The sequence below is a fragment of the Setaria italica genome, chromosome VI, assembly GCF_000263155.2.
Source record: "Setaria italica strain Yugu1 chromosome VI, Setaria_italica_v2.0, whole genome shotgun sequence".
NCBI classification, from domain to species: domain Eukaryota; kingdom Viridiplantae; phylum Streptophyta; class Magnoliopsida; order Poales; family Poaceae; genus Setaria; species Setaria italica.
This window is the reverse complement of record NC_028455.1, coordinates 21390241-21415061: the sequence shown is the minus strand read 5'-3', so window position 1 is coordinate 21415061 and position 24821 is coordinate 21390241. Positions and strand designations below refer to the sequence as shown.

The following is a 24821-nucleotide window of genomic DNA, read 5'->3' as shown; positions in this document are numbered from 1 at the left end:
GAGCATTCAAACATTTCCCTGCGTATTTTGTTTTCTTTGTTGCATGCTAAAGAGAGAGAAGCTGATTAACTGTAAGACACTCTTCGTGGTGGGAAACCGAGAAGGCACACAGCTTAGTCATGCAATGCAACTTGTCTTAATATAGAGCCGATTCTTCAGTAATTCACGATTAGCAAGCGAGATTGCACAACAACAGAGCCATATCAAAGCTTATTTCGCTTCCTACATATTCAGCGTTTGCTGTGATTCTGAACATTATGTCACACGATAGCAGAAACAACTACGGAGCCGAGAGCATGGCGAACGGGAACCTGGTAGTGTATCACGGCTGCTTGGGAAGGGAAGGAGAGAGCTTCTCGGCTTTGGCCTTGAGCTCCCCCTTGGGCCTCTGCGGCGCGTTCTTGGGGTTGGTGAACCAGGTGGTGTAGAGGAACTGCTTGTGCGGGCCGTCGTGGTCGCAGATGAGCCTGAGCTTCTGGCGCTCCCTCATCCACCGCAGCATGATCTTCATCTGCCTCTTGCTCGTCAGGCCTCTAAGCCCGACATCCTGAGGACCATGGAATGCAAAGATCGATCATCTCAATTGTTTGTCAGGCAAACATTCCGTCGAGCAGGTTGTGTGCGTGATGGGCGAGGGGCAGAGGGCGGTAGCTTGGCAACTGCGGGCGGTGGTGGGTGCTGATGTACCTTGACATGGTCCCAAACGTCGGAGATGGTGAGAGGGCCGTGCTCCCGGACGACGTCGAAGATGGTGCGCGTGATGGACTGCGTCTGCTCCGGCGGCGCCGTCAGCTCGATCGGGCCAATCTTGGGCTTCCCCTTCTTGGCCACCCACCGTGCCGCCGTTGCGAACATCGCCGGCCGGTCTACCCGCGGCACCGTGCTTCTGATGTCGCCCTTTGCTATGAGCGCAGCGCACAGGCTGCTAGCCTGCAAAGCAATGGAGTGACCGAGCGCGACGGGCTACAGGTAGTCAGGTACGAGGGCGCCAGACAAACCGACGCTTGTTATTTTTCTTTTTGTTTTTTTTGTTGGGTGGGCAAAGCATTGAGGCAAAGCAACCAAGTCCGAGGACAGGCCTAATGGGCCTATCCGAAGTGAACTTGTGAAGGAAGGAAGATGAGCCCGAAGTGGTATGCCTGCTACCGGCCCATATTCTTAAACGCATTGCAATTCACTGAACTACAGTACTAAAGGAAAACCTTAGCATCATCATCAATGGTTCGACCTGCTCACAGTCAGCCTGACGGTGACAGGTTAATCCCTTTGAGAGAGAGCCACAGGCATGAGTGTTGCGGCACTAGCTCGAACAACCACATTGACAAGTGACAACACGAGGGTGGATCCGTGGATGCTTTGCACTTGCACTCTTAATACCCTCGCGAGTTGCGAACACTCCTGCAATATGGATTATTCTCCTGAAACTCCAAATTGACTATTCGTCCTATTTCAGTAAATATATAATAGATTTATTGGATTCTAAATAGAAAAGATTAATACTTTTGTAGTCCAGTAATACCGGACCCAAGTGGTTGATATGGGCGAAGAACCTGGCACCTCGCAGGACGATGATGTGAAGACTATGGTGTGAGAGTCATGGCAGTGTCAACGACCGAGCAGCAAGGAGAGGAATAAGTCAACCAAGAGCAAGAGTATATTGTTGCATGGTGTGTTATGTTAGATAGGGGTGAAAAGTGCAAAGTTATTGCCATGTGACACAAGAATCCCAACATTTGGTTTCAATCAGAAAATGAGTGCCAGCATTGGCACACAGGAACGCCGACCATGTTCCCAAGTCCAAGGTAGCAAATAATACCATCTGCTACATATGAACCAAGTCATGATGCGAATCTGGAAGGATCCGATGAAGATAGTGAGGACAGTGGTGACTTTGCTATTAGAGTCAATCAAGTGCTAAGGGGAGAAGCTGAATCTTCCAAGAATAGGGACAATCACTGGTTTATGAGATGTGAAAATGAAGAAGGAATGTTGAAGACCAACCAAAAGTTGCTTGATATGGTTGTTAATAGAAAGCCTAGTGTGATCATATTTGAGATGAATGATGATGCTGATAAGGAGATCCTGCAAAACAACAAGGGAGATAAATCTAAACTGGAGGTTGAGATCAATCTAAAGAACTTGACTAATCCATGTGACATGATGAAAAGCCTAAGGCAAGAAAAAAGAGCAAGTGATAGGGTTCAGGAAAAACTAATCTCAGAGGGATGAAAGGAAACCAAGAGGGAGCCAGAAGCATGAAAGGAAACCAAGAGGGAGCAAAAAAAAAGTAACTGTGATAATACATGCAATTCTAATTCTTTCTCAGTCCTTGATGATCATGAGATAGTAGATAGATCAATTAAAATGGATGTGCTTTTTGATGACATTTTTTTTTGCCTCAATTGATATTATGAAAGAATTAGAGATTGCAAGGATTGATCTAGGGAATAATCAGCAAGACAATTTGATCCAAGTTGAGGAGGCTATACCTGAAATAGGCATTTTTGAATGTGAATCTGAACAATCTAAAATGTTTCTAGAATGGACCCAGGATGAAGTATCTGAACCAGATGACTTCAGTTTGGTTATGACAAAAAGAACCAGGAAGTCACTTAAGAGATTGAGTCTTTCTGGTAAAAAAAATGAGGAAAAAAACAAACAATAGGGGAAATCCTTGTGTAAAGAAGAAAGGTAAGAGCAATGGTCAAGGAAACCTTGAACAGCTCAAGCCTGCAGCAAGAAACAAAAAGAAAAGTTAGATATGAAAGGCCTCATATGGAATTGTAGAGGCATAAAAAAAATGGTGTCTCTACCTTCCTTCAAAATCTAATTCAAGAACACAAATTATATTTTATTGGCCTGCAAGAAACTATGCAGGTCGATATTGAAGATAGGATCATAAATCAAATTGATCCATCTCACTCATACCTTTGGAAGTGGCTTCCCTCGAAAGGGAAGCCTGGGGGCATCATGAGTGGAATAAACACAGACTTTCTTGATGTGGTCTCCTATCAGGAGGGGGAATTCATCCTGAAATTAAACCTATGGGATAAAGTAAAAAAAGAAGTGGAATTTTCTTAATGTCTATGGAGCATCACAGGAAGAATGCAAGACTAAGTTTCTGGTGGAATTAGCTAACTTTTGTAGCCAAAATAAAGAACCATATTTGATTGGAGGAGATTTTAATATTATCAGATATTCCTCTGAGAAAAATAAAGGAGGGGTCCATAAGCATACAGGGATCTTCAATTCAATTATTGCATCCTAGGAATTAATGGAACTTTGTATGTCAACGGCGCGCGCGCGGGGGGGGGGGGGAGGAGGGGGGGGAGGAGGGATATACCTGGTCCAATAACCAGCAAAATCCTACTCTAGAAAAGCTAGATAGAATCTTGGTCAGTAAGGACTGGGAGGACATTTTTCCCAGAGTTTTGGTTTATAAGCTACCTAGGGAAGTGTCTAACCATAATCCAAAACAGTTACAACCAATAGCTGAAAGCTTTGACTTTCAAATTCGAGCTAGCATGGGGTGAAACACCCTGAATTTATCCCCCAAAGTAAAAGAACTATGGACAAAACCTTGCCATGCTATTACAGCATTGGACAGGGTACAAATGAAACTCGAGATTTAAACAATACTTTAAAGGGTGGGGCTTCAATATACAAGGGGAACAGAAAAAGAAAAAAAATAGATCCTTCAAGAGGAATTGCTGGCACTAGAGCAGCTTGAAGAGGAATCAGTGATATCACTGGAATAGACAATGAGGGAAGTGGAAGTTCAATGTGAACTGCTGAAAATGTTGGAAGAAGAAGAGCTATACTGGCTAAAAAGATCCCATGAAACATGGTTGCACAAGAGAGATAATAATACAAATTATTTCCATAGGATTGCGAATGGGAGAAAGAGGAAAAACACAATAATAAATTTTGTTGATGATGGTGATATAATTGAAGGCGAGGAGAATCTAATTAAACATGCTACGGAGTTCTATAGGACACTTTTTGGGCCTGCTCCTGGAAATGCTTTCCCTTTGAATCAGAATCTTTGGTAAGCTAATGAAAAAGTCAATGAATATGAAAATGAAATGTTAACTAAGCCTTTCTCTGAATCAGAGATAAAAGAGGCCCTATTCTCTGAACCAAGTGTTGCATGAAACAAATAAGAGGGGAGAAGTGGGAGTAATTTTCAAACTTGATTTTGAGAAGGCATATGATAAGGTAAACTGCGAGTTCCTATATAGCTATATGAAAATCAGAGGCTTTTGTGAAACCTAGTGTGATTGGATCAAAATGGTAGTCATTGGTGGGACCTTAAGTGTGAAAATTATGATAAGATAGGCCCGGTTAGGCAAGGTGACCTGCTTTCACCCATCCTATTCAACTTCATGGCTGACTGTTTAGCAAGAATGATCAGGCAAAGCCAGAGGTTGAACGTGATTGTTGAGCTGGCTAGTAATTTGATTTCTAGAGGAATAACAATCTTGCAGTATACCGATGATACTATAATCTGTCTAAAAGATGACCTGGAGGTGGCAAGAAACATGAAGCTACTTCTTTACGTATATGAGATGATGTCTGGATTGAAAACTAACTTTTCCAAAAGTGAGATAATTTTAATACATGGTGACGAGGTCAAATATGAGCAGTATGCTAAGATATTCAATTGTCAGTCTAAGCACTTCCCAATCAGGTATCTAGAAGTCTATGTAACCCAAGTCGCCTTTATGTAAAAGATTGGACCCCCCCTACAGGAAAAAAACGGAAAGAAGCTGGCAGTTTGGAAAGGAAGCACCATGTCCATAACAGGAAGGACAACCTTGATTAATTCCAGTCCCTCCAGTGCATTCATCTACCATATGTCTGTATATCTATTGCCAAAAACCATAGTTAAGAATTTGGACAAGTAGAGAAGGACTTTCTTCTGGCAGGCTGGTGGGAGGAAGAAAAAAAATACCATATGGTGTGATGGGAACTAATCCACAAAAGTAAAAGGAAGGGAGGTTTTTGAGTGAAGGATATTAGTAAAATGAACATCAGCCTCCTTTGCAAGTGGTGGTGGAAGCTAGAGAATGAAGAGGGGATCTGGCAAGACATAGTTAAGGCCAAATATATGCAAAATGACTCAGTTAGCTTTGTGAAACACAAGCTAAGTAACTCACCAGTATGGGCAGATTTACTCAAAATCAAGCATGTCTACCTGAAGGGGAGAGGGGTCAAAGTAAAGAATGGTAAAAAGCATCATTTTGAAAATATTGATGGATGGAGGGTGATCCATTATGTATCAAATACCCAGTGTTGTTTGACTTGTGTAAGGAAAAAGACATCACAGTACATGGCTTCTTGACCATCGATGGTCAATTAACATTTACAGGATGGCTGTCCCCGATTTTGTTTGAAAGATGGTTAGAGTGTGTGGACTCTGCATACTCTTTCCCTTTTGAAAATAGGGAAGATGTCATCCATTGGAAATGGACAAGGAGTGGTAGATACACAACAAAATCGGTGTATGACCACTTAGCGGTTAGCGAAGCTAGGGGTGCCTACAGACACATATGGAAGGCAAAAATACCTTATAAAATCAAAATCTTTGTTTGGCTAGTAGAAAACTCTGCAATACTAACAAAAGACAATATGATCCGGAGGAAATGGATAGGAGATCCATCATGCTACTTTTGCTCGTGTGCTGAATTAGTGACACACCTGTTCTTTGAATGCTCGGTGGCAAAAGTGGTGTGGGGCATTGTGGGCTTATGCCTAGGTGCCAATGATATACCCCAGAATCTGCAATAATATACCCTTTGGGTAAAAAACTGGCTGCCAGAAGGGTAGGATGTCTACAGTTTTGGCTTTTTAGCTATAAGCTGGGCAATATGGAAATGTAGAAATAAAGCATATTTTGAAAAAAACAATCAGTCATCCTACTGTAATCATAATACACGCTTGTGCTTTGATGCATTACTTGACAGGTCTCTACAAATCGGAATTCCAGGAGAGGCTGCTGGATGGTGTGAAGATCCTGCTAAGCTGCGCACACAGAGTGATGGCGAATCAAGCAAGAGCCCCTATCCCCAGACTGCTGGCTCTTCCCGGGAGCGAACAACCAGCTGCACCAAGTGGGAGTCAGGAGGAAGAAGAGGGCAACTGATGGGCGAGAAGAAACGTTGGATTGGGAGAAGATGCCAGCCCATCCTCTTGGCATAAAACTTCTTTTGCTATGTGTCATTCTGGTTAGCTCCAGCAGTCTCATGTGTGTTACTCCCACCTTTATTTGTTTCCTTTTAAACTAGTAAAATGTCGATGTCGATGGTGAGCGTTCCCTGGGAATCTTGGGGCTTAAGTTCTCACTAGTTTATCTTCCCCTGAATCAGGATAGATAGACTAGGTTGGTTAGACTTCCTGTTCATCTCCTCTTCATGTAACAGAACGGTGGAATTTCTATTTATGAATGGAAATGGGGTGAGCCTCGTATCGAAAAAAATCCAAGGTAGCAAACGAGAACGCAATCTTGGTAGGATGGAACTAATGAACCACCCATCGTGGTGTGGTCTCTGGGCTTTTTCCTTGAGTTCAACTCGTCACTTAGATTGTGGGCGCAGTGCACAATCGCATGGGTTGGTACCACAACAAATGCGATTATGCAAGGGGTATGTGACCATGAACGACCTCCGCTAAACATGATTCATTGCTTGTGGCCACAGCTTTTGACTGGACGAAAGGCAAGTTGCAGCCGACCCGGCCGGCGCTCGGCCACAAGTGAGGAGCCACTCACAGTCACAGTGACAGCGCTCTCTCTGACCCAAGTCGTGTCACGTATGCCCACCCGCTGAAGCAAGTCAAAAGGGATACGTACAAAGATTAGGGCCTCTCCAATGTGTAGTAAAAACTGGTCCTATGCAATTAATGCTCATATGGACCCAGGTCCTAGACATTGTGTGGCCGGTTCCATGCAGAACCAGGATCCATGTATGGAACCAGGTACTAGCAAATAAACAACTCAAAAGTCTGAAAAAAGTGCAAAACCTCCAACTACCAACCGTACCACCAGATTCAAGTTTTAACCATTGGCTTGTGGTCAGCACGACTACACTTGACCATTGCCTCCCTATTTCTTCTGCCCGTTGCTCTTCCTATAGCCTTTCATCTATCTATGTTCCTCTTCCTGTAGCCTTTTTCTCTTTATTTATCCGTGTTCCTCTTCCTGCAACCTTCTTCTAGCCGTTGCCTTCCAGCCTGTATAAAAGGACATGAAAGGTTCATGCTCAAAGCAACACCAACAACCTGAATAGGAAGAGGATACGTTCAAGCTCAAAACAACACAATACCAGCACACAAACCACATTGATTGGTTCAGATGGATCCATTGGATAGAAGTTTCTCAAGATTGCTTGGCTCTGATCCCACAAATCCCAGGCCAAAAAATACAAGTTTCCAGTAGATCCCAAATTTCACACGAAACCATATTCTCAACTCTTTCAACCACTCTCAATTTCCTCCTATATCTTTTAACCATGCACAGTATCCCCAAAATAGCCCACCTACTCATGGATTGCATAATTTCAATCCTTTTGGCCCTCCAGGCAACTTCCAACAATATGCCCAATATCCAGCAAATTATCTAGGTTTTCAACAACAAGCACAATTTGTGCACTCTGGTGGAATATTTGGGTCTCCAGTTGGTGCATCTTCACATGGATACAATTCAGAAACACCACAATCACAAAGAAGGGAAGTAGAGCAAGCAGAAGAAGTCAAATATTCAAGTGGCAGCAGCCCAGATGAAGGAAGGAGGGGTGTGAAAATCAATTACACAGAGGAGGAGAACTTGCGGTTAGCAAGTGCATGGCTGAAGCATTCTGTTGATCCAGTTAATGGAAATGACAAGACTGGGGAGTATTACTGGAGGAGTGTAGCAGAAGAGTTCAATTCAAACAAGCATGTAGGAGAAAGAACAAGGTCAAAAGGACAACTGAAAATCCATTGGGGCAAAGTTTCAGCAGCTGTTGCCAAGTTTAATAGAGTTCATGGTCGAATGGATTTTTGTAGCGGGGAATCAAATTACATGATCATGGACAAAGCCCATATTATGTTCAAAAGAGAAAACAAACAAAGGCCCTTCATAGTAGAATATGTACGGACAGTTCTCAAGGATCAACCCAAATGGAAGAGAAGTGTCATGGGTCGTGAAGACAAGAACAAGAGAACAAAAGTGGATGGATTTGGTGTATACACATCATCTTCAAATCAAGACATGGACGACGGAGAGAGACACAAAGAAAAGCATCCAGAGGGGCAAAAGAAAGCAAAATCTAGGATGAGAGGAAAAGGAAAAGAAAAGGTCATACCTCAGTCACCTCTAGGCATCCAGCTAGATGATGACATGGTTTTGTTTCATGATGCAATGGCAAAGAGAGAAGAAGCACTGACAAAAACATCAGAAGCAGCAGCTGCCAAGGTCAGGTTTGATCAGATGAGCAAGTACTTAGAGTATGCAGACAAAGATACTTCTAACTATAGTGCAGCCAGATTGAAGATGCATAGCCAAATCCTAGCAGAGCTAAGCAAGGATTTGTATCCACCTTCAGATGATTAAGTAGGTTCCCATTAGTGTGTGCTTATATATTAGTATGTACTTAGCTATTGTAATGGACCATTATTTTAGTTAGTACTTCTGTAATGGTCTATTGTTTTTAGGGAGTATCAAATGTGATGTACTGAATGTAATGGTCTACTTAATGAAATGGCACATCATTACGTATTAGTCATGCCAAGTACGTTTGCCACAAGTACCATCTGCATGTATCATGAATCATGAGCATATGTCAGAATTACTCATAATAAGTTACGAAAAAATCACTCACTATAAAAAATCATGGAGAACTAGCCGTTGGAAAACTAGCTGTTGGAGAACGTAGTTGTTGGCAAGTGCCATCTATAAATAGAATATGTAGTTGGACCAGATACCTCCACAAGACCACAACTGTCAGATTTATAAGCCCGGCAGTCCACCAGAGGGTTACCCAAGTGGTTGATTTGTAGGTGGAGAGGATTGCGAAACCAAAAACTCGAAGGTGATCGTGAGAACATGAGGGACACGAGGGTTTTAGATAGGTTTGGGCCTCCGGAGAGTAATACCCTACTCCTGTGTGCTTGGATTGTATTGCTCGGGAGTTGATGGGGTTGCCCTTGGGAGGCCCCCTTGGCCACCTTATAAAGGCTGACAACCTAGGATTACAAGTCAATTTGAATCTAATCTACTTGGAAGTTACATGGAAGGTAATCTGAGTCGGACTACGATACGTGTCCCGTAATATCCGGGCTGATTTGAACCGCTCGGCCTCCTTGACATGTACTCCAAGTATCTTCATGTCCTTAGCCCGCACGCCCTGGTCGGGTGGTGTCGGGCATGCATCCCAGGCCCACAAGTAGGCCCTGTGCGGCCCACTAAGGAGCGTACTCGAGCGTCATCAAGGCTCGGGGGCTACACGGCAAAGGAGCGTAGCCCACTCGGACTCTCGGAGACTAGTCGACATACATATGGAAACTACCCTGTCTACACCGAGTAGGACTCTGTAACTATATCCGACTAGGATTCTAAGCCTGTAACCCTGCTCCCTCGATCATATAAGGGCGGGTACGGACCCCCTCAAAGACAACTCATCTAAGTTCAATACAATCAACACACATGACGTAGGGTATTACGCGATCTAGCGGCCTGAACCTGTCTAAATCGCGTTCCTTGTGTCACCATCGTATCCTTGATTCTCGACAACACCCACCACACAAAAGACCACCTAGGGTACCCCCTACGTGGGTTGCCGGTCTAAAACACCGACAGCTGGCGCTCCAGGTAGGGGCGGTCGCCGAGTTTCTCTACGCGAGTTCAATGGCACCTGACATTATCAAGCCTTCTTTAACCTTCGAGGCAGGCGCAACCTTTGTTTTTAGATCTTGGCTCTGCATCGCCGACGACGCTGGATCGTTTCAGCGTCAGACCATCAGCATCCAGAAGAAGAAACCTCTCGATGAAAGCTTTCCTCAACAAAAAATAGGGGATTTTGTCAAGAAAAGCGAGATTTTCAAAGTCAGTGACACCGAGTTCGACTACGCTTCGGACTTGACCCCAGCTCGGATTAGTCGACACAAGCCGAAGCCCCAGTCACTTCACAAGTTGACTTCAACTCAAAAATGATTCCCATACAGACTCTGCAATACAACCGAAGTCTACCAAGGTCCCCTCACTCGAACTCAACTCGAACACGGGGAAGATAAGGACTGCAACTCCGACTTGGACTACGTCCAAAAAATTCCATTATCAGGGCCAGCCCAAGGTTTGGTAGTAACTTCAACGCCGCAGGGCAATTCGTTCACTGGCCACGAATGAATCCATCTCTCCTTACCCGCGACTACGAGTCACGTCTTGTCGCTCACATAGACAACCTCCCGTACCAAGAAAGCGTCCCTCTCACTTCCAGCCACGAGGAGAGCACTACAGAAATCGCAACATCAAGCTCTGGAAGCTACTACCCAAACAGAGAAATCTTTGTCATCACCCAAAATAACAATATGGGCACTAGCCAACAGAGAACCCCTCAACGGATAGCGCAGCTCGATAACGTTTCAGAGGATGAGTCATCGGCTAACGCTCCGCAGGACGAAACTTCCGATCAAAGAAACCAAAGAAGGATACGAAACATTACTCGGGCTGAACGTCAATAATTACTAGCCACAAACATTCCCATCACAAACCTTGAAAGAGCATTTGACACAGTACAAGCTCAAGAGCACAACACTCCACTCGCAGCAATTGCCTCAATCAACCTTATATCAACTCTCATACCTCAAGACAGAGATAATGAAATAACAGCTCAACTTGTGCAGCGAGGCAATGGACTAATTGCACAACTTGCAGAACAAGCTTACAAGCTACTTGATAAAGAATCACCAATCCCATCTGTTTCTCGCAACTCGGCTCATCAAGAAGGCAGTAGGGGTGCCGTAGTCAACAATGGCTTCCACGAAGCACAAATAAACAACAATGAGATAGTCAACCAACCAAGGCAACATAGCCAAGGACTGAGCAAACGCGAGGCTCCAATACGACATAAGGACGTTGGAGATGCCAGCTGCACTAATTCTGCAAAAAGTCCTTGCCATATCAGGAAAAATCATGAAGTATCAAATTTCAGCGATCTACGGGAAATAATCAATAGTTGCCGCGAACACGAAGTTGACAACTACAACCATTTTCCCGCCTTCACAACATGGGTAATGAGAACAAGACTACCTAAAAAATTCAAGCCAACAGGAATCACCAAGTATGATGGCAAGCAAGACCCAATTCAATGGCTCCGATACTACTTGTTGGCAGTCCAAGCAGCCAGAGGCAATAACGACACAAAAGTCATCCATTTTCCCATATCTATGGAACCCGCACCCCTAACATGGCTTGAATCACTCAAACCTAGAACAATTGACTCTTGGGAAGATCTGACAAAAGCCTTCACCAACAACTACGCGGGCTCCATGACTAGACCAGGCAACAAGATCGACCTAAGTCAAGTAAAATAAAAGGAAGGTGAAACATTGCGCGACTACCTACGGCGATTCTTCGAAAAGAAGGCCACTATAATCGACATTTCAGAAATAGACGTCATCGAGTGCTTTCAAAATGGCCTCTATGATCGTCGAACTTACCAGGACTTTGGCAGACGACGACCAGTCACCGTCAAAGATCTCAAAATCATGGTGCAACAATGGGCAGATGAAGAAGATAAAGAACGCGAGCGATTCGGCTCCCATCGCAACCGCGGGCGCGATAATAACAGTCACGAGCAGGACAGGAATCGAAACAATGATACTCGAAATAACTATTTGAGTAACCAAAATTGCAAACGCAAACCTGACAACACTGTTGCTTCCATGACCAACTCAGGAAAGAAAGGATCCCACAAACACAACGATGGACCAAGCTTCACCGAACTACTCAAAAAATAATGCCTATGGCACCCAAATAGCAAACACTCAGCAATAGACTGCTACAGCAAGCGCTGAGTAATGCAAGATTTACCCGCACCACCACCTCCCGAAGAGTACAACCAGAAAAAGGATAAGGGCAAAAACAAAGTCCATAAGGATGAAGAAGGTGAAGCAGACTTCCAAACCACCTCCAAAATAGTCAACGTAATTTTTGGTGCAATCCCGGGTACCGCATCCAAGCGATCCAGCAAATTGGTACTCAGAGAAATTATGGCAATCGAACCAACAGATCCAACTCCGCTAAAATGGTCTGAGGTACCCATAACCTTCAGCAAAAGGGGGACAAGATTCTCAGAACTAGGCCGATTACCCCTAGTACTTGACCCTGTTGTTGTAGGTTCAAGACTAACAAAAGTACTCATCGATGGCGGAAGCGGACTCAACGTCATTTTTGCCAAAACACTAAGAAAGATGTGTCTTGATATCACGGACATGCTCACTCCAACAGACTCACCCTTTTACGGGATTGTACCAGGAAACGCAGCCATACCGCTAGGACAAGTCATCCTACCAGTAACTTTCGGCACCAAGGAACATTACCGAACCGAGTACATCAGATTTGAAGTCGCCGACTTCGATACCTCTTACCATGCCATACTCGGGAGACCAGCTCTGGCTAAATTCATGGCCATACCACACTACGTCTACTTGGTACTCAAGATTCCAGGACCCAAGGGAGAATTAACGCTACGAGGGGACCTAAAGCGATCTTATGAATGCGACACCAAAGCTGTGGAGATTGTAGCAACTTCTCAAGGACCCAGCCCCATGCAACAAGTTTTTTCAGCTTCAAAGAAACTTCATCCAACAAAACTCGAAATCCCAGAAAACCTCGGGGCCAACAAAAGTAAAGCCAACAAATGAGAAAGACTTCAAAACAGTTGATCTCTAGACTGGCGACCCTTTTAAGACAGCTCTGATTGGGACAGGGCTAGATCCTAAATAGGAAACCGGACTCATCAGTTTCCTTCGGGCTAACCACGATATCTTTGCTTGGAAGCCAGCCAACATGCCTGGTGTGCCCGAGGAACTGATCGAGCATTCTCTAAATGTTGATCCTAGAGCTACCCCAAAACGACAGCGCCTCCGGAGGTTCGCCCAAGATAGATGAGAAGCAATCAAAAAAGAGCTAGCCAAACTACTCGCAGCAGGGTTCATCAAAGAAGTCTTCCACCCTGATTGGCTAGCCAACCCTGTACTCATTCGCAAGAAAAACAATGAATGGAGAATGTGTGTCGATTACAAGGATCTCAACAAACATTGTCCAAAGGATCAACCAGGTAGTCAACTGTACTGCTGGGTGTGATTTACTATGCTTTCTCGACTGTTACTCAGGTTACCACCAGATAAGCCTCAAAGAAGAAGATCAAGACAAAACAACCTTCATTACTCCATTTGGGGCTTTTTGCTACAAAACAATGTCATTTGGATTAAAAGATGCAGGCGCAACCTACCAACGCGCTATACAGATGTGCTTCGAGGAACAATTGCATCGCAACATAGAAGTTTACATGGACGATGTAGTCGTCAAAACAAGAAACCAGGAGGACCTAATCATCGATTTGAAGGAAACCTTTTCAAGCCTGTGACCTTTCCGCTGGAAACTTAACCCTTCCAAATGCGTTTTTGGTGTACCTTCCGGCAAACTACTTGGGTTCATCATTAGCCATCACGGCATTGAGGCCAATCAAGAGAAAATATCTGCCATCACAAATATGCAAGCACCAGCTAGCATCAAGGATGTGCAGAAACTCACGAGCTGCATGGCAGCCCTCAACCGATTCATCTCGAGACTTGAGGAACGAGGATTACCCTTCTTCAAGCTTCTCAAATGTCAGGATAAGTTTAAATGGACAGAAGAGGCAGAAAAAGCATTGACACAACTCAATGACTTTCTGTCAAAACCACCAATCGTCACCGCTCCATCCCCAAACGAGGACTTGCTCTTATACATAGCGGCTACTACTCACGTCATCAGCACCATAGTAGTAGTCGAATGGTCTGAACCAGGCCACGTTTATAAAGTCCAGAAATATGTTTACTTCATCAGCGAAGTACTATCAGACTCCAAAACTCGGTACCGACCAATACAAAAGCTGCTCTACGCAATTCTGCTCACCTCACAGAAGCTGCGACATTATTTTCAAGAACACAGCATTTCAGTCATCACCGACTTCCCGCTCGGCGAAATCCTTCACAACAGAGATGCCACGGGTAGAATTTCCAAATGGGCAGTAGAGCTCGGAGCTCTATCTTTAGACTTTAAACAAAGAACAGCTATCAAATCTCAGGCTTTGGTCGACTTCATGGCTGAATAGACAGAAAACCAAGTACCAACACCAGTTGCGAGGCCAGAGCACTGGGTTATGTACTTCGAGGGTCCCCTCAAGCTCGAAGGAGCCGGCGCAGGAGTACTCTTAATTTCTCCAAAAGGAGACCAACTCAAATACGTACTCCAAATCTTTTGGGAAGTCTCAAACAACGAAGCCAAGTACGAAGCACTGCTACACGGTCTTCATCTCGCGATCTCTCTCGGAATCAAACGACTACTAGTATACGGGGACTTGCTAGTCATTATTAACTAAGTCAATGACAAATGGGATTGAAACAAGGAAAACATGGACGCCTACTGCAAAGAAGTCCGTAAGCTAGAAAACAAGTTCTCCAGCTTGGAATTTCATCATGTTGTCCGCGACAACAACGTAGCCGCTGACGTATTATCAAAAATGGGCTCAACTCGTGCAGAAGTTCCAGCAGGAATTTTTGTACATGACCTCCATAAACCGTACATACCAGAACAAATCACACCACCACTAGTCAAGACTACAGAAACTAATCGAGAAATCATGATGATAGAGGTTGACTGGAGGTCACCCTTCGTCGACTACATCAAAGACAACAAGTTGCTGTCTAACAAAAATCAAGCCGAGCAAATTTTCCGATGAGGAAAAAATTATGTTCTAGTCGGAGACAAGCTTTACAGAAAAAGCACATCATCAAGGGTCCTCATGAAATGCGTCACTCGAGAAGATGGCCAAGAAATCTTGGAGGAAATACACAAAGGGATCTGTGGTAACCATGCATCTTCACGAACAATCGTAGGCAAAGCTTTCAGAGCAGGCTTCTACTAGCCCATGGCATTGGCTGATGCAAAACAATTGGTCTGAAAATGCCAAGGCTATCAATTTTTCACTAAACAGCTCTAATGACCTAGATTAGCTCAGCCGAGTTTAATCTTAAGACAAGTCCCCTAATCTGGTTGACTCAGCCTTTCTTCAGCCATTTCTAACTAAGTCTGGAAAATCAGCCCGACCTAGCGCCTTAGAACGGGTTTATCTTTGGAAAGTTGAGCAGAACGTCAAGAAATCCCTTTATAGAAGTTAGAGAACGAAGTTCCTACCACAACTTTGTTAATTGGACCTTGGTCCAATTCGCCTTCGAAGCTTCCCAAATCTGCAGCTCAAATCAGCCCCGACCCTTGAAAACCAGCCAAACCGTCATTTTTCTCTAAGTCCTGAGAACAGGCGTTCCTCCAAACTTTGGAGCTTTAGATCTCCAAATCCATCGCGTTTTTGGACTCGGTCCAATTGCAAGAGTTGGACTTTGGCCTGAGTACTACAACTCTTGTTAAGGGAGTCAAAGTGGTTCAGTTTGGAAATTGGGAGATCCAAAGGTTGGAAGATGGGCCTGGCAAGGAATCTCGCGGATCCGTCGGACAAAGAGCGCCAGAGCGCGCGTGCGCCCTGTTTCAGAGCACCGCTGCCGCGTGGCGTGACCTCACCGGCGAGCGCCGCCTCGCCCAGTCGTCGACCGCGATAAGATGGATCATCGCGCCTCTTTCCCAATCGTGAGTAGAAGCGCCCTGCAGACCCCTCCGCCCCGTCTCGTCTCGCCCAAGACCTCACCGGCCGCGCCAGGTGCCCTGCCACTGCTGTGACCGAAGATTGGCCGCTGCCGCACTAGCACCGCCTCGCCTCCCGCACGCATCGCCTCACTCGGATCCTCCGCCGTACGCCCCAATGCCTTCCGGCCCTTCCGTCATACCTCAGTCGCGCTGCCCGCGCACGCGCCTTCGCCAACCACCGCGCAGGTAGTGACAACTCCTTTTTCCCCTGCCTCGCCAGCCGTGTGCTGCGGCAGAGCAGCTAGTTCGCGCATGCTCGTGTCACATCACTCGCCCTGTCACCTCGCCTGCAGCGCGCTCACCTGCAATGCACCTCTCTCCCTCCTGTCCACCGACACCGAGTCGCCGCAACCCATCAGGCGCTTGACGCAACTAGGCACGCGCTCGACCTCCCCAATCCTTCCGCCCAGTAAAACGCACTTGCCTAGCGCTGTGTTCATTGCCCAATGCCGTAAGATCCTGTCCCCGGAGGTCCGCCTTGCCAGCTAATGGAGACGCCCACCAATCGCCACCACGGCAGAGCACTCCTTCCTCTCTCGATCTTATCCTCACGCCGCTCGAGCTCTTTCACTTCTGCGCAACTATAAAAAGGGTACTGAAGCCTCTACCGGAGTTCCCTTTGCCACCACCACCTTCGCCGCACTGCTTGCTTGTTCTTCTCCATCACACTCGCCACCACATACTCCTCTACTTTATGCGCAAGTGCTGCCGCCTGAGCTCTCCGTGGAGCTCCCCTTCCGCCCAACAGCCCGTTAGCCACTTCACCTTCTTCCCGCTGTGCTAGAGTTTGCTTGTTGTCCACGAGAAGCACCGCCGTGGCTGGAGCACCATCGAACCTTGCCACCGCCCGAACCTTAAATGCCCTTCGACGTTTCGCCTGAGCTTGTTTCTTCCCGACCCCAAGCTTTCGTCAGTAGGACCAAAGTTGAGCTACCGACCCCTGTCCGTCTCGCCCGACCCCTATCCGTTTCGCTTGACCCTATCTGTCTCGCCTGACCCCTATCGGTTTCGCCTGACCCTATCTGTTTTGCCCGACCCCTGTCTGCCTCGCCCGAGGGCTCGGCCGTATCCTTTTCTTTTGACCAAGGGTATTTGTGTAAAATTTCGGGGACATCTCTATGTTAAGTCTGAGGACCCCGGTATAGTTATTCCTTAGGTCTAAGGGTCAGGTCCTAAGCTTTTCCCGATCCGACTCTTTCATCTTGTTCTAAATCAACAGAGGCTTGGGAAATTCATCTTAAATCGAGGAAAAATCTGAAAGATGCGGAATCACTTGGGTTGGAATCCTCTTTCTAAGTAGAATCCAATAAAAGTCGATTTCACACTTTTCCTGTGGTTTTGCTACAGTTTCTAGGCTAAATCTTGCAAATGTTGTTGAAATAACCGTCTAAGTGTTTTAACCCTTGCATTTGCATTTCCGTGTAGAGCTAAACCTCGCTGACGGCACGTACGAGCTGCACCCGGTGCCAGAAGACGAAGTTGTAGCCGAGCTGCCGCCTACAGGAGCTGAAGCCGAGAGCACAGAAGATCAGTTCGCTTCCACCCCGCTCGAAGGCAAGCCCCAGAGCATCACCCAATCTTTCTAAACTTGCGCATGCCTTCTGTTGTATGTATGTGCATTTACGTTCAGGAATTGTTTGGAACCATAGATGCATGACTTAGTTCCCTTTAATCTGAACACTAGTATGATAGGCCGAGTAGTTGCAATGCTTAAACAGGACTCGGTAAAAGTCGAGTGATTCCCTGTCACTCGCGAGTTATAGGAGTTGCTTGCTCTCCTTCTGGTTACAACTATAAGGACGATGGATGGGGCAGGGCTTGTGAACTATTTTAGTGGTCGGTGGATGGCCCCGTCTGTCTACATGAAATTGGTTTAAGGTCGGAAAGTGTTGGTGTTCGTGATCAAGTGTTTGAAAGTACTAATCTCATACCTAGTATGGGATGGGGAAGCCTAGTACCTGATTGAACCAGGACGTGAGCGGTTCAATCCACTATCTCTGGAACAGAGTTTCCCTTGCGGCCGCATGTGGTGACAAGCGCGGTCACAGAACGACAGAGGCCGGGTCTGTGGAGCCTTGTACGAAGAGAAGTGGGCCCAACACGGGTCAGGGGATTGATGGGGACGGCCGACAAGGGAAGCGACCCTCTGTGGTGCGCGGATGTCGTGAGATTAGGTTCGCCATGCATGGTTAAGAAATTCGAATCGATTCGTCTGCCTCTCACAGTTTGGGACTACTTGATCACTATGCTACACTGAGTAAGAATGGAACATGACGATGATATTAATCTTGGTGCTTGTTCTTTAAATTGTTTGGAAACTATGTTCGCTTAGCATAAGTTGATAATTTAGACTGGTTAATGAACTTAGAATCTGAGCTAAAATATTGAAAGTTAGGACCTACGGTAGTCGCTTTGGGGCAAAACAAACCCCTCAGCCAAAGATCCTTGCATTTCTAGAAGTTGGTGGAGTAGTTCCCACCGGTCGGTTAAGTCTTGTTGAGCGTAGTCGCTCAGCCTTGTTGTGGCAATTTCTTTCAGGTGATGTTGAAGCTCCTGAGTTTGCTGCTTGTGGCACTTGACCTCCCTAGCTTCCTCCTAGGTGGACGGTCGAGTGGGATCCCTCCTAGGACGGCGAGGATAGGGATTAGTGATGTCATGATCAGGCCTCATCAGTGACATCCGACCCTGGTGCCAGCTTCCGTGGTTTATCTTTTCTGCTGGTTGAGAACTCTGTAAAACTTTGTGGAATTTCGAACCTGAGTTGTAAAATTAATGTACTTGTTTAAGTTGGATGATCTGTTGTATTCTCTGGAACTGCTCGCCTTCGTGTGAGCTCTGCTTCTCGGTCCTGATTGGTGGTTTTCTCGGATGAAATCCGACGGACTGCCAAGTTAACTTGATTAAAGCATAAGATCGCGTGTCAAGCGACTTAATTGTGCTTTAGCTAAGTTAATTAGGACGGTTACACCACAACAGCAACATGTCCCCGCCTACAAGATAATCACAATCCCTCCAACATGGCCCTTCGCTTGCTGGAGGCTAGATATGATAGGACCACTGCCAACTACGCCAGGAGGTTTCAACCGAGTACACGCGGCTATCCCTACAAGCACAAGAGTATGTGGAGGGAAGGTGGCTCTAATCTACGAGGAATCTTCTAGCACTGGAGTACTCTTTGAAGGTTTTCTACAATCAAATAACAGCAACCGAAAAGCAATCCATCGCTACTCAAGCCTGACCTTGATCGACCTCCACGGCAGTCTAGTTATAGCCAAACGCCACAACCACTACCTACTCGAGAGTTACTATTCGCTTGTGACAACAAGCCTTAAAAGCATTGATGAGTCAGCAAGATGCTCTCTGACTCCATTCACGTGAAGGCATTCACACCACAACAAACAAAAGAGTACAGTAGACCCATGCACCTCTCTCAAAAAGTAAAGGGACACTATTTTCAAAACAGCAATGGCAATAATTGACGACTGCATGACTACTCGGCTGGTACTTAGACTTGCTCCCACCAACAACAAAGATTGACAAAGAAAATCATTCATTTGACTTCGAACAAAATTCAAAGATTGTCTCAAGTAAAAAAAATACTCTAAAAATTACAACTCGAATACTATACAAGCCTAAGGCTCTTCCAAAGATACAAACTCGGACATCTTCGAAGCAATTGGCTCAGCCTCCTCGAGATATTGCGCATAAGCATCCTCTGTACAGTTTCGAGCAACAGTGTCACCAGCCGCTGTCAAATTTGCCCTCGGGTAATATGACTTGACCACCGCAAGGACTTGTTTACAAACAGCCTTGCAGAGGCCAGCAACCTTACCCGGAGTAGTTTTCAGCCGCTCGACTAGTGAACGAGGCTCAGCATCATCAGGAGGAGCAATGGCATTTACCACGTTCTGCGCAGCATCAGTCAATTCTTGGAGCTCACCTCGAAGCCTTCCTATGGTCCTCCCATGATCTCTACAGGCCACCATGGCCATAGCAAGCATAACTCTGTTCTGCTTTTTTCTATCCCTTTGATGCTCACATGTAGCCTGAGCCTCAGCTAGTGATGCCCAGAGACAGTCAGCCTCGTCAGCTACCCGGTCATGAGCATTCCTCCAGTCAAAAAGCTGGCTACTCACAACACCCTCTTTTCTCTTGAGCTCTGCAACAAAGGAACAGATCAGAACCCTCGACTATAGTAAAAAATACTCAAAAATCACGAGTACTCACCTTGATATTTCTTGTTCAAAGACTTCTAGCGATTCTCCAACTTCTCTTGCAACACTTCATGGTCCCTCCGCTCCACGGCAATAGACTTTGCAGCCTCCTCATGAACCTTCAAAGACTCGGTGAGGTGGCTGCACTCTTGCTCTAGTTTCACCAATCGTTGCACAGAATCATTTCACTCCTGGAGGGCCCGAGCATTCTTTTGAGCTCTGTCATAAAGATCCTGCAACCAAAAGCAAGTCATCAAGCTTCAGGAAAAAACAGTCGGTCAACGTTCAAAAAGATCACACACCTGAAACCTCTGGATAGCTCTCCGAAACTCCGACTCCGACGACAACTCGATCACTGGACCCTCAGTACTTTTTACAATCTGGGGCTCTGGAGCTCCACCCAAGACAGCACCTGAAAAAAATACACACACTAGTCATTACAAGATACAAGACACCGACTTCAAAAAGAATACCTGTACTCCGGCTACATACCCGGTGCACCAACATCACCTGCTTTAGTCACATCAACTAAAGCCAGGGTACCACCAACAAACAATGAAGATGGCACACCACCAGAACCCGAAGGGACCGCAGGGCTCTCCACTGAATGGATAACTTCTTGAAGCATGGAGATAGTGGCACCAAGATGGTTCGTATCAACCTCGGGCGCGTCATCCATCGTCAAATCAACCAAGGGACCAGAGAGTGTAGTCGAAGGACCAGAATCCACTCTTGTGTCCATAGGGATAGTATCCTCCGCGTCCCTAGATCAAAACATGAAGCCATCACTCGTCCTTCAGAGGCTTCAAAACACGATTCAAAGGAAGACTTATCCAAAACTCACCGAGATGACCGCGGCGGCAACCGAACACGTTTCCTTTCAGTAACAGCCGGATGAGTACTCGGCACCACAGGGTTAGCAGGAGGCACAATATTCTCACCAAGGCCTACAAAAAACAAATCAAGGATAAAAGTACGAAAGCTTCATACTACCAAAAATAGTCAGAAAAACTCACCACTAGCGATAACATCTGATAACAAAGCACCAGTAGCAATCACTGGTGACTTTGCGACATCTGTCACCACAAAAGATGCACCAACGACAGCATGTTCAAGGACTGGCAACTCGGTAGCCGACGGTGCTGGGGCTGCAGGCTCAGAGGCTGCTCCTGAGTCTACAAGCGGCACCCCCACCGGCAACTCTTCAAAAGCCGCGACACTAACCACAGCATCCTTTGGCAATAGCATCTACCTTAGCGGAAGTAGCCTCGTCGACACAAGGAGCAGAGTCAATAGCCTTCCCAATCAACTAAGATCATCAAAGATTCCAAACAATGATACAAAAATTACCAAGAACAAATGACTACGTACCTTGGTACTCTGTGACCCTTCAGGGGTCAAACTCGACATCGAAGCACACTGCACGGTAGCCCTCTTTCGAACTACTCACCATTTTTTTCCAGGAGGAGAAGGCTCATCTTCAAAGTCAGCCACGACTATCTCCTCCCCCTCAGACTGCGATAGATAGCCAAAAAGAACCCGGGACTGCAAACAAATTGTTACTCGAAGATATCCCAACATCTCAAAAAATACAAGTCAAGCAAAAGAACATACCTCTTTCAGCCCATACCAACTGTCAAATTGACGAAGGACTCCTGGAATAACCGGTACCCCCTGATAGTTCCTGAAGAACTTCGCAAGCAACGCTTCTACATCATCATCAGATATGTCATCAGGAGACATACGCGATGGGTCATCATACCCAAGTACTCCGAGCCTGAGTGAGCCCGCTGCTGCAAAGGCTGAACCCTCCACTTGAGAAAATTGGCAGCCACATTGATGCCAGTCAAGCCCAATGACTTCAACTCAGCAATTTGAGACTGCAGATTGGAAATCTCAGGGGTGTACGGCTCGCTGACCCAATTCTCCACATGCTTTGGAGCATGTCCAGTGACTACCGGCAAAACAGGATCATGGTTCCCAATATAGAACCATCTCTTCTTCCAGTACCATGCGAGTCAGGCAAAACGTAGCTAAGATAAGCACCCGAGTTCCTAAGCTGAAACCCGGCACCTCCAAAAACTTCCTTCCTAGTCGCACTAGGCTGTGGCTTACAGCGAAACAACTTCCTAAATAGCTCAAGACTGGGAGGGACACCCAGGTATACTTCACACAAGTGTACGAAGATAGACATATGAAGCACACCATTGGGGTTCAAGTGAACTAATTGAAGTTTGTAGTACTCGAGAATACCTCTGAAGAAATCAGAAGTGGGCACCGCCAGTCCTCTCTCGACAAAGGGTGCAAGCATGACAGTCTCCTTCGGATGCTCCTCGAACTGCCACGCATTGCCAAATGCAGGCCTCCACTCGAGTTGAAGTTTCGATTGAAGAAGCTTAGCATCAACTAAAACTTGGACTGCCGGTTCCCTCATCACGGAGTGTTGCCAAGTGACTCCAGGCGGCAGTGGCGCAGTTTGATTCGTGGGGCCACACTTCAGCGCCGGCAGCACGAGCTCTTTTCCCTTTTTGGATTTAGATCTCGCCTTACCGACAGCCGCGGCTTGGCCTTGAGTTTTCTCAGGTTTCTTCCCCATCTTCTTGATGCCTATCAGTCAGCCTCGGGGACAGAAAAGAAGGGAAGGATCAACGTCAGATCTCTCTCAAGGGCAACGAGAAAAGCAACAATGGCGGTGGCAGCACTGGAAAGCACGACGGCTCAAAGACGAACAGGAAAAAGGGGGGGACAAAATAGATCTGCTAAAAAGAACATAACCCTAATCATAAGCGGGCCCACCCCATTATATCTCCATCACCTCTAGATTCCAAGCATCAATTAAGCAACGATCAGATACAAACCGGATTTATCACCATAATATCCAACGGCTACTCAAATCAAGAGGTTTGACCACTTCATCGACCATCGAAAATCACCTAAGTGCTCGAGGGCTGCGGATACTGCACCCACTGGACAAAGTTTTCTTTTTTCAAAGACTGCTAAAGTCAAAAAACTAGAACACGGGATTGACCCTCAGCCTGATTCTTCGTTTCAAACTAAGGCTCGGGGGCTACTCCATATGGAGTACGATTTTCATCGCACTACCATATAATTCCTCCAAGGCAGAAGCAACTCAAAGCCAAAAATAGACGAAGAGTACCTTCCAGCCACACGACAGTATTCGAGTACTCGAAGACACTACAACAGCTGAACTAGGAATTACTCGGATAGTGGCTTCTGAGTACTCGGAACTGTTCCGCTCGACTACAAAGTACTCGGGGGCTTGTCAGGCATGCATCCCAGGCCAACAAGTAGGCCCTGTGCGGCCCACTAAGGGGCGTACTCGGGCGTAATCAAGACTCGGAGGCTACGCGGCAAAGGAGAATAGCCCACTCAGACTCCTAGAGACTAGTCGACATACATATGGAAACTACCCTATCTACACTGAGTACGACTCTGTAACTATATCCGACTAGGATTCTAAGCTTGTAACCCTACTCCCCTGATCATATAAGGGTGGGCAGGGACCTCCTCAAAGACAACTCATCTAAGTTCAATACAATCAACACACATGACGTAGGGTATTACGCGATCTAGCGGCCTGAACCTGTCTAAATCGCGTTCCTTGCGTCACCATCGACTCCTTGATTCTTGACAACACCCACCGCACAAAAGACCACCTAGGGTACCCCCTAGGCAGGTTGCCGGTCTAAAACACCGATAGGTGGGCCCACTTGTCAGGTCCGGCCAGTATCTGGTCGGTGGGGACCCATGGGGTACCCATATCCCTCTAGTCCCTAAGCGATGTGTAGGTGAATAGGACCTTAAGGTCATCACAACGAAGCTTGGAATGTAGTTGGCTGAAGCTACGGTGGCGTCATGGTGATGGAGAGGTTGCACAGTGATCAAAAAAGAAGAAAATCCAAGCGAATGTGGAGCCAAACACGCAGAGCGAAGTCGAGTGCTGCGTTGATGGATGGTGGGCATCTAGTAAGTCAAAGAGAAGGACATGGAGGGCGTCACAAGATGCACTTCATAGGAGTAGCCCTTGAGCATTGAAGCGATGAGTATAATCGGTCCAATGGTCAAAAAGGAAGAAAAAAGTTGATCCCAATAGCAGGTCCAAGTGCCTGAACACAAGGATAGGCAAAGCCACAGAGGCATGCCAACCAGAAGTAGGCACCCAAGCCTTGAGGATGAGGACCGACAGAGCCAAGGACTTGAAAACTTAACGGAAAACCCATGACTCCGTCCAACGCGTGCGCCGTGATAACGAAAAACCTGCATATTCCATCGCTATGGTTACGCCGTCACACCCTTCAAAATCCCAAGAGGTGCAGATTCATTGTTATTTCCATCTGTTACACTCGTTGAGCCACCGCCATAGTCCAAAGAGCACTTTACCGCCGCGCTGCCGTGATTCCCAATCTGCTTGTGTGCACTTCGCCACCGCCGTCCGAGCCGCCGTGCCGCCATATGCGCATCAAGACCCTAACATCCATCAGATCCAAATCACAAGGCTTGGAGCCTGAAGAAATGGTGGAAGCGAACATTCTGGATCCATCCACTCATCGACCGGGGCCTCCTCGGGCCCCAGGCACTGTTGGATTGGAAGTCAGCCACCGTCCAAGATTTCCCGATGGAGGACAAGACAGAGACGGTGGTCTTCA

The 24821-nt window shown here is 46.3% G+C and overlaps 1 protein-coding gene across 1 annotated transcript; it reads right to left on the bottom strand.

Annotated features, from left to right (window-relative positions):
- Nucleotides 1–86: 86 nt before the first annotated feature.
- LOC101771534 lies at nucleotides 87–1035 on the bottom strand. Its single transcript, XM_004973226.3, has 2 exons — nucleotides 688–1035; nucleotides 87–547 (listed from the first exon to the last, which is right to left on the bottom strand). The coding sequence occupies exons 1-2, from the start codon at nucleotides 853–855 to the stop codon at nucleotides 323–325; spliced, it is 393 nt and encodes a 130-aa protein (XP_004973283.1). The 5' UTR covers nucleotides 856–1035; the 3' UTR covers nucleotides 87–322.
- Nucleotides 1036–24821: the final 23786 nt, after the last annotated feature.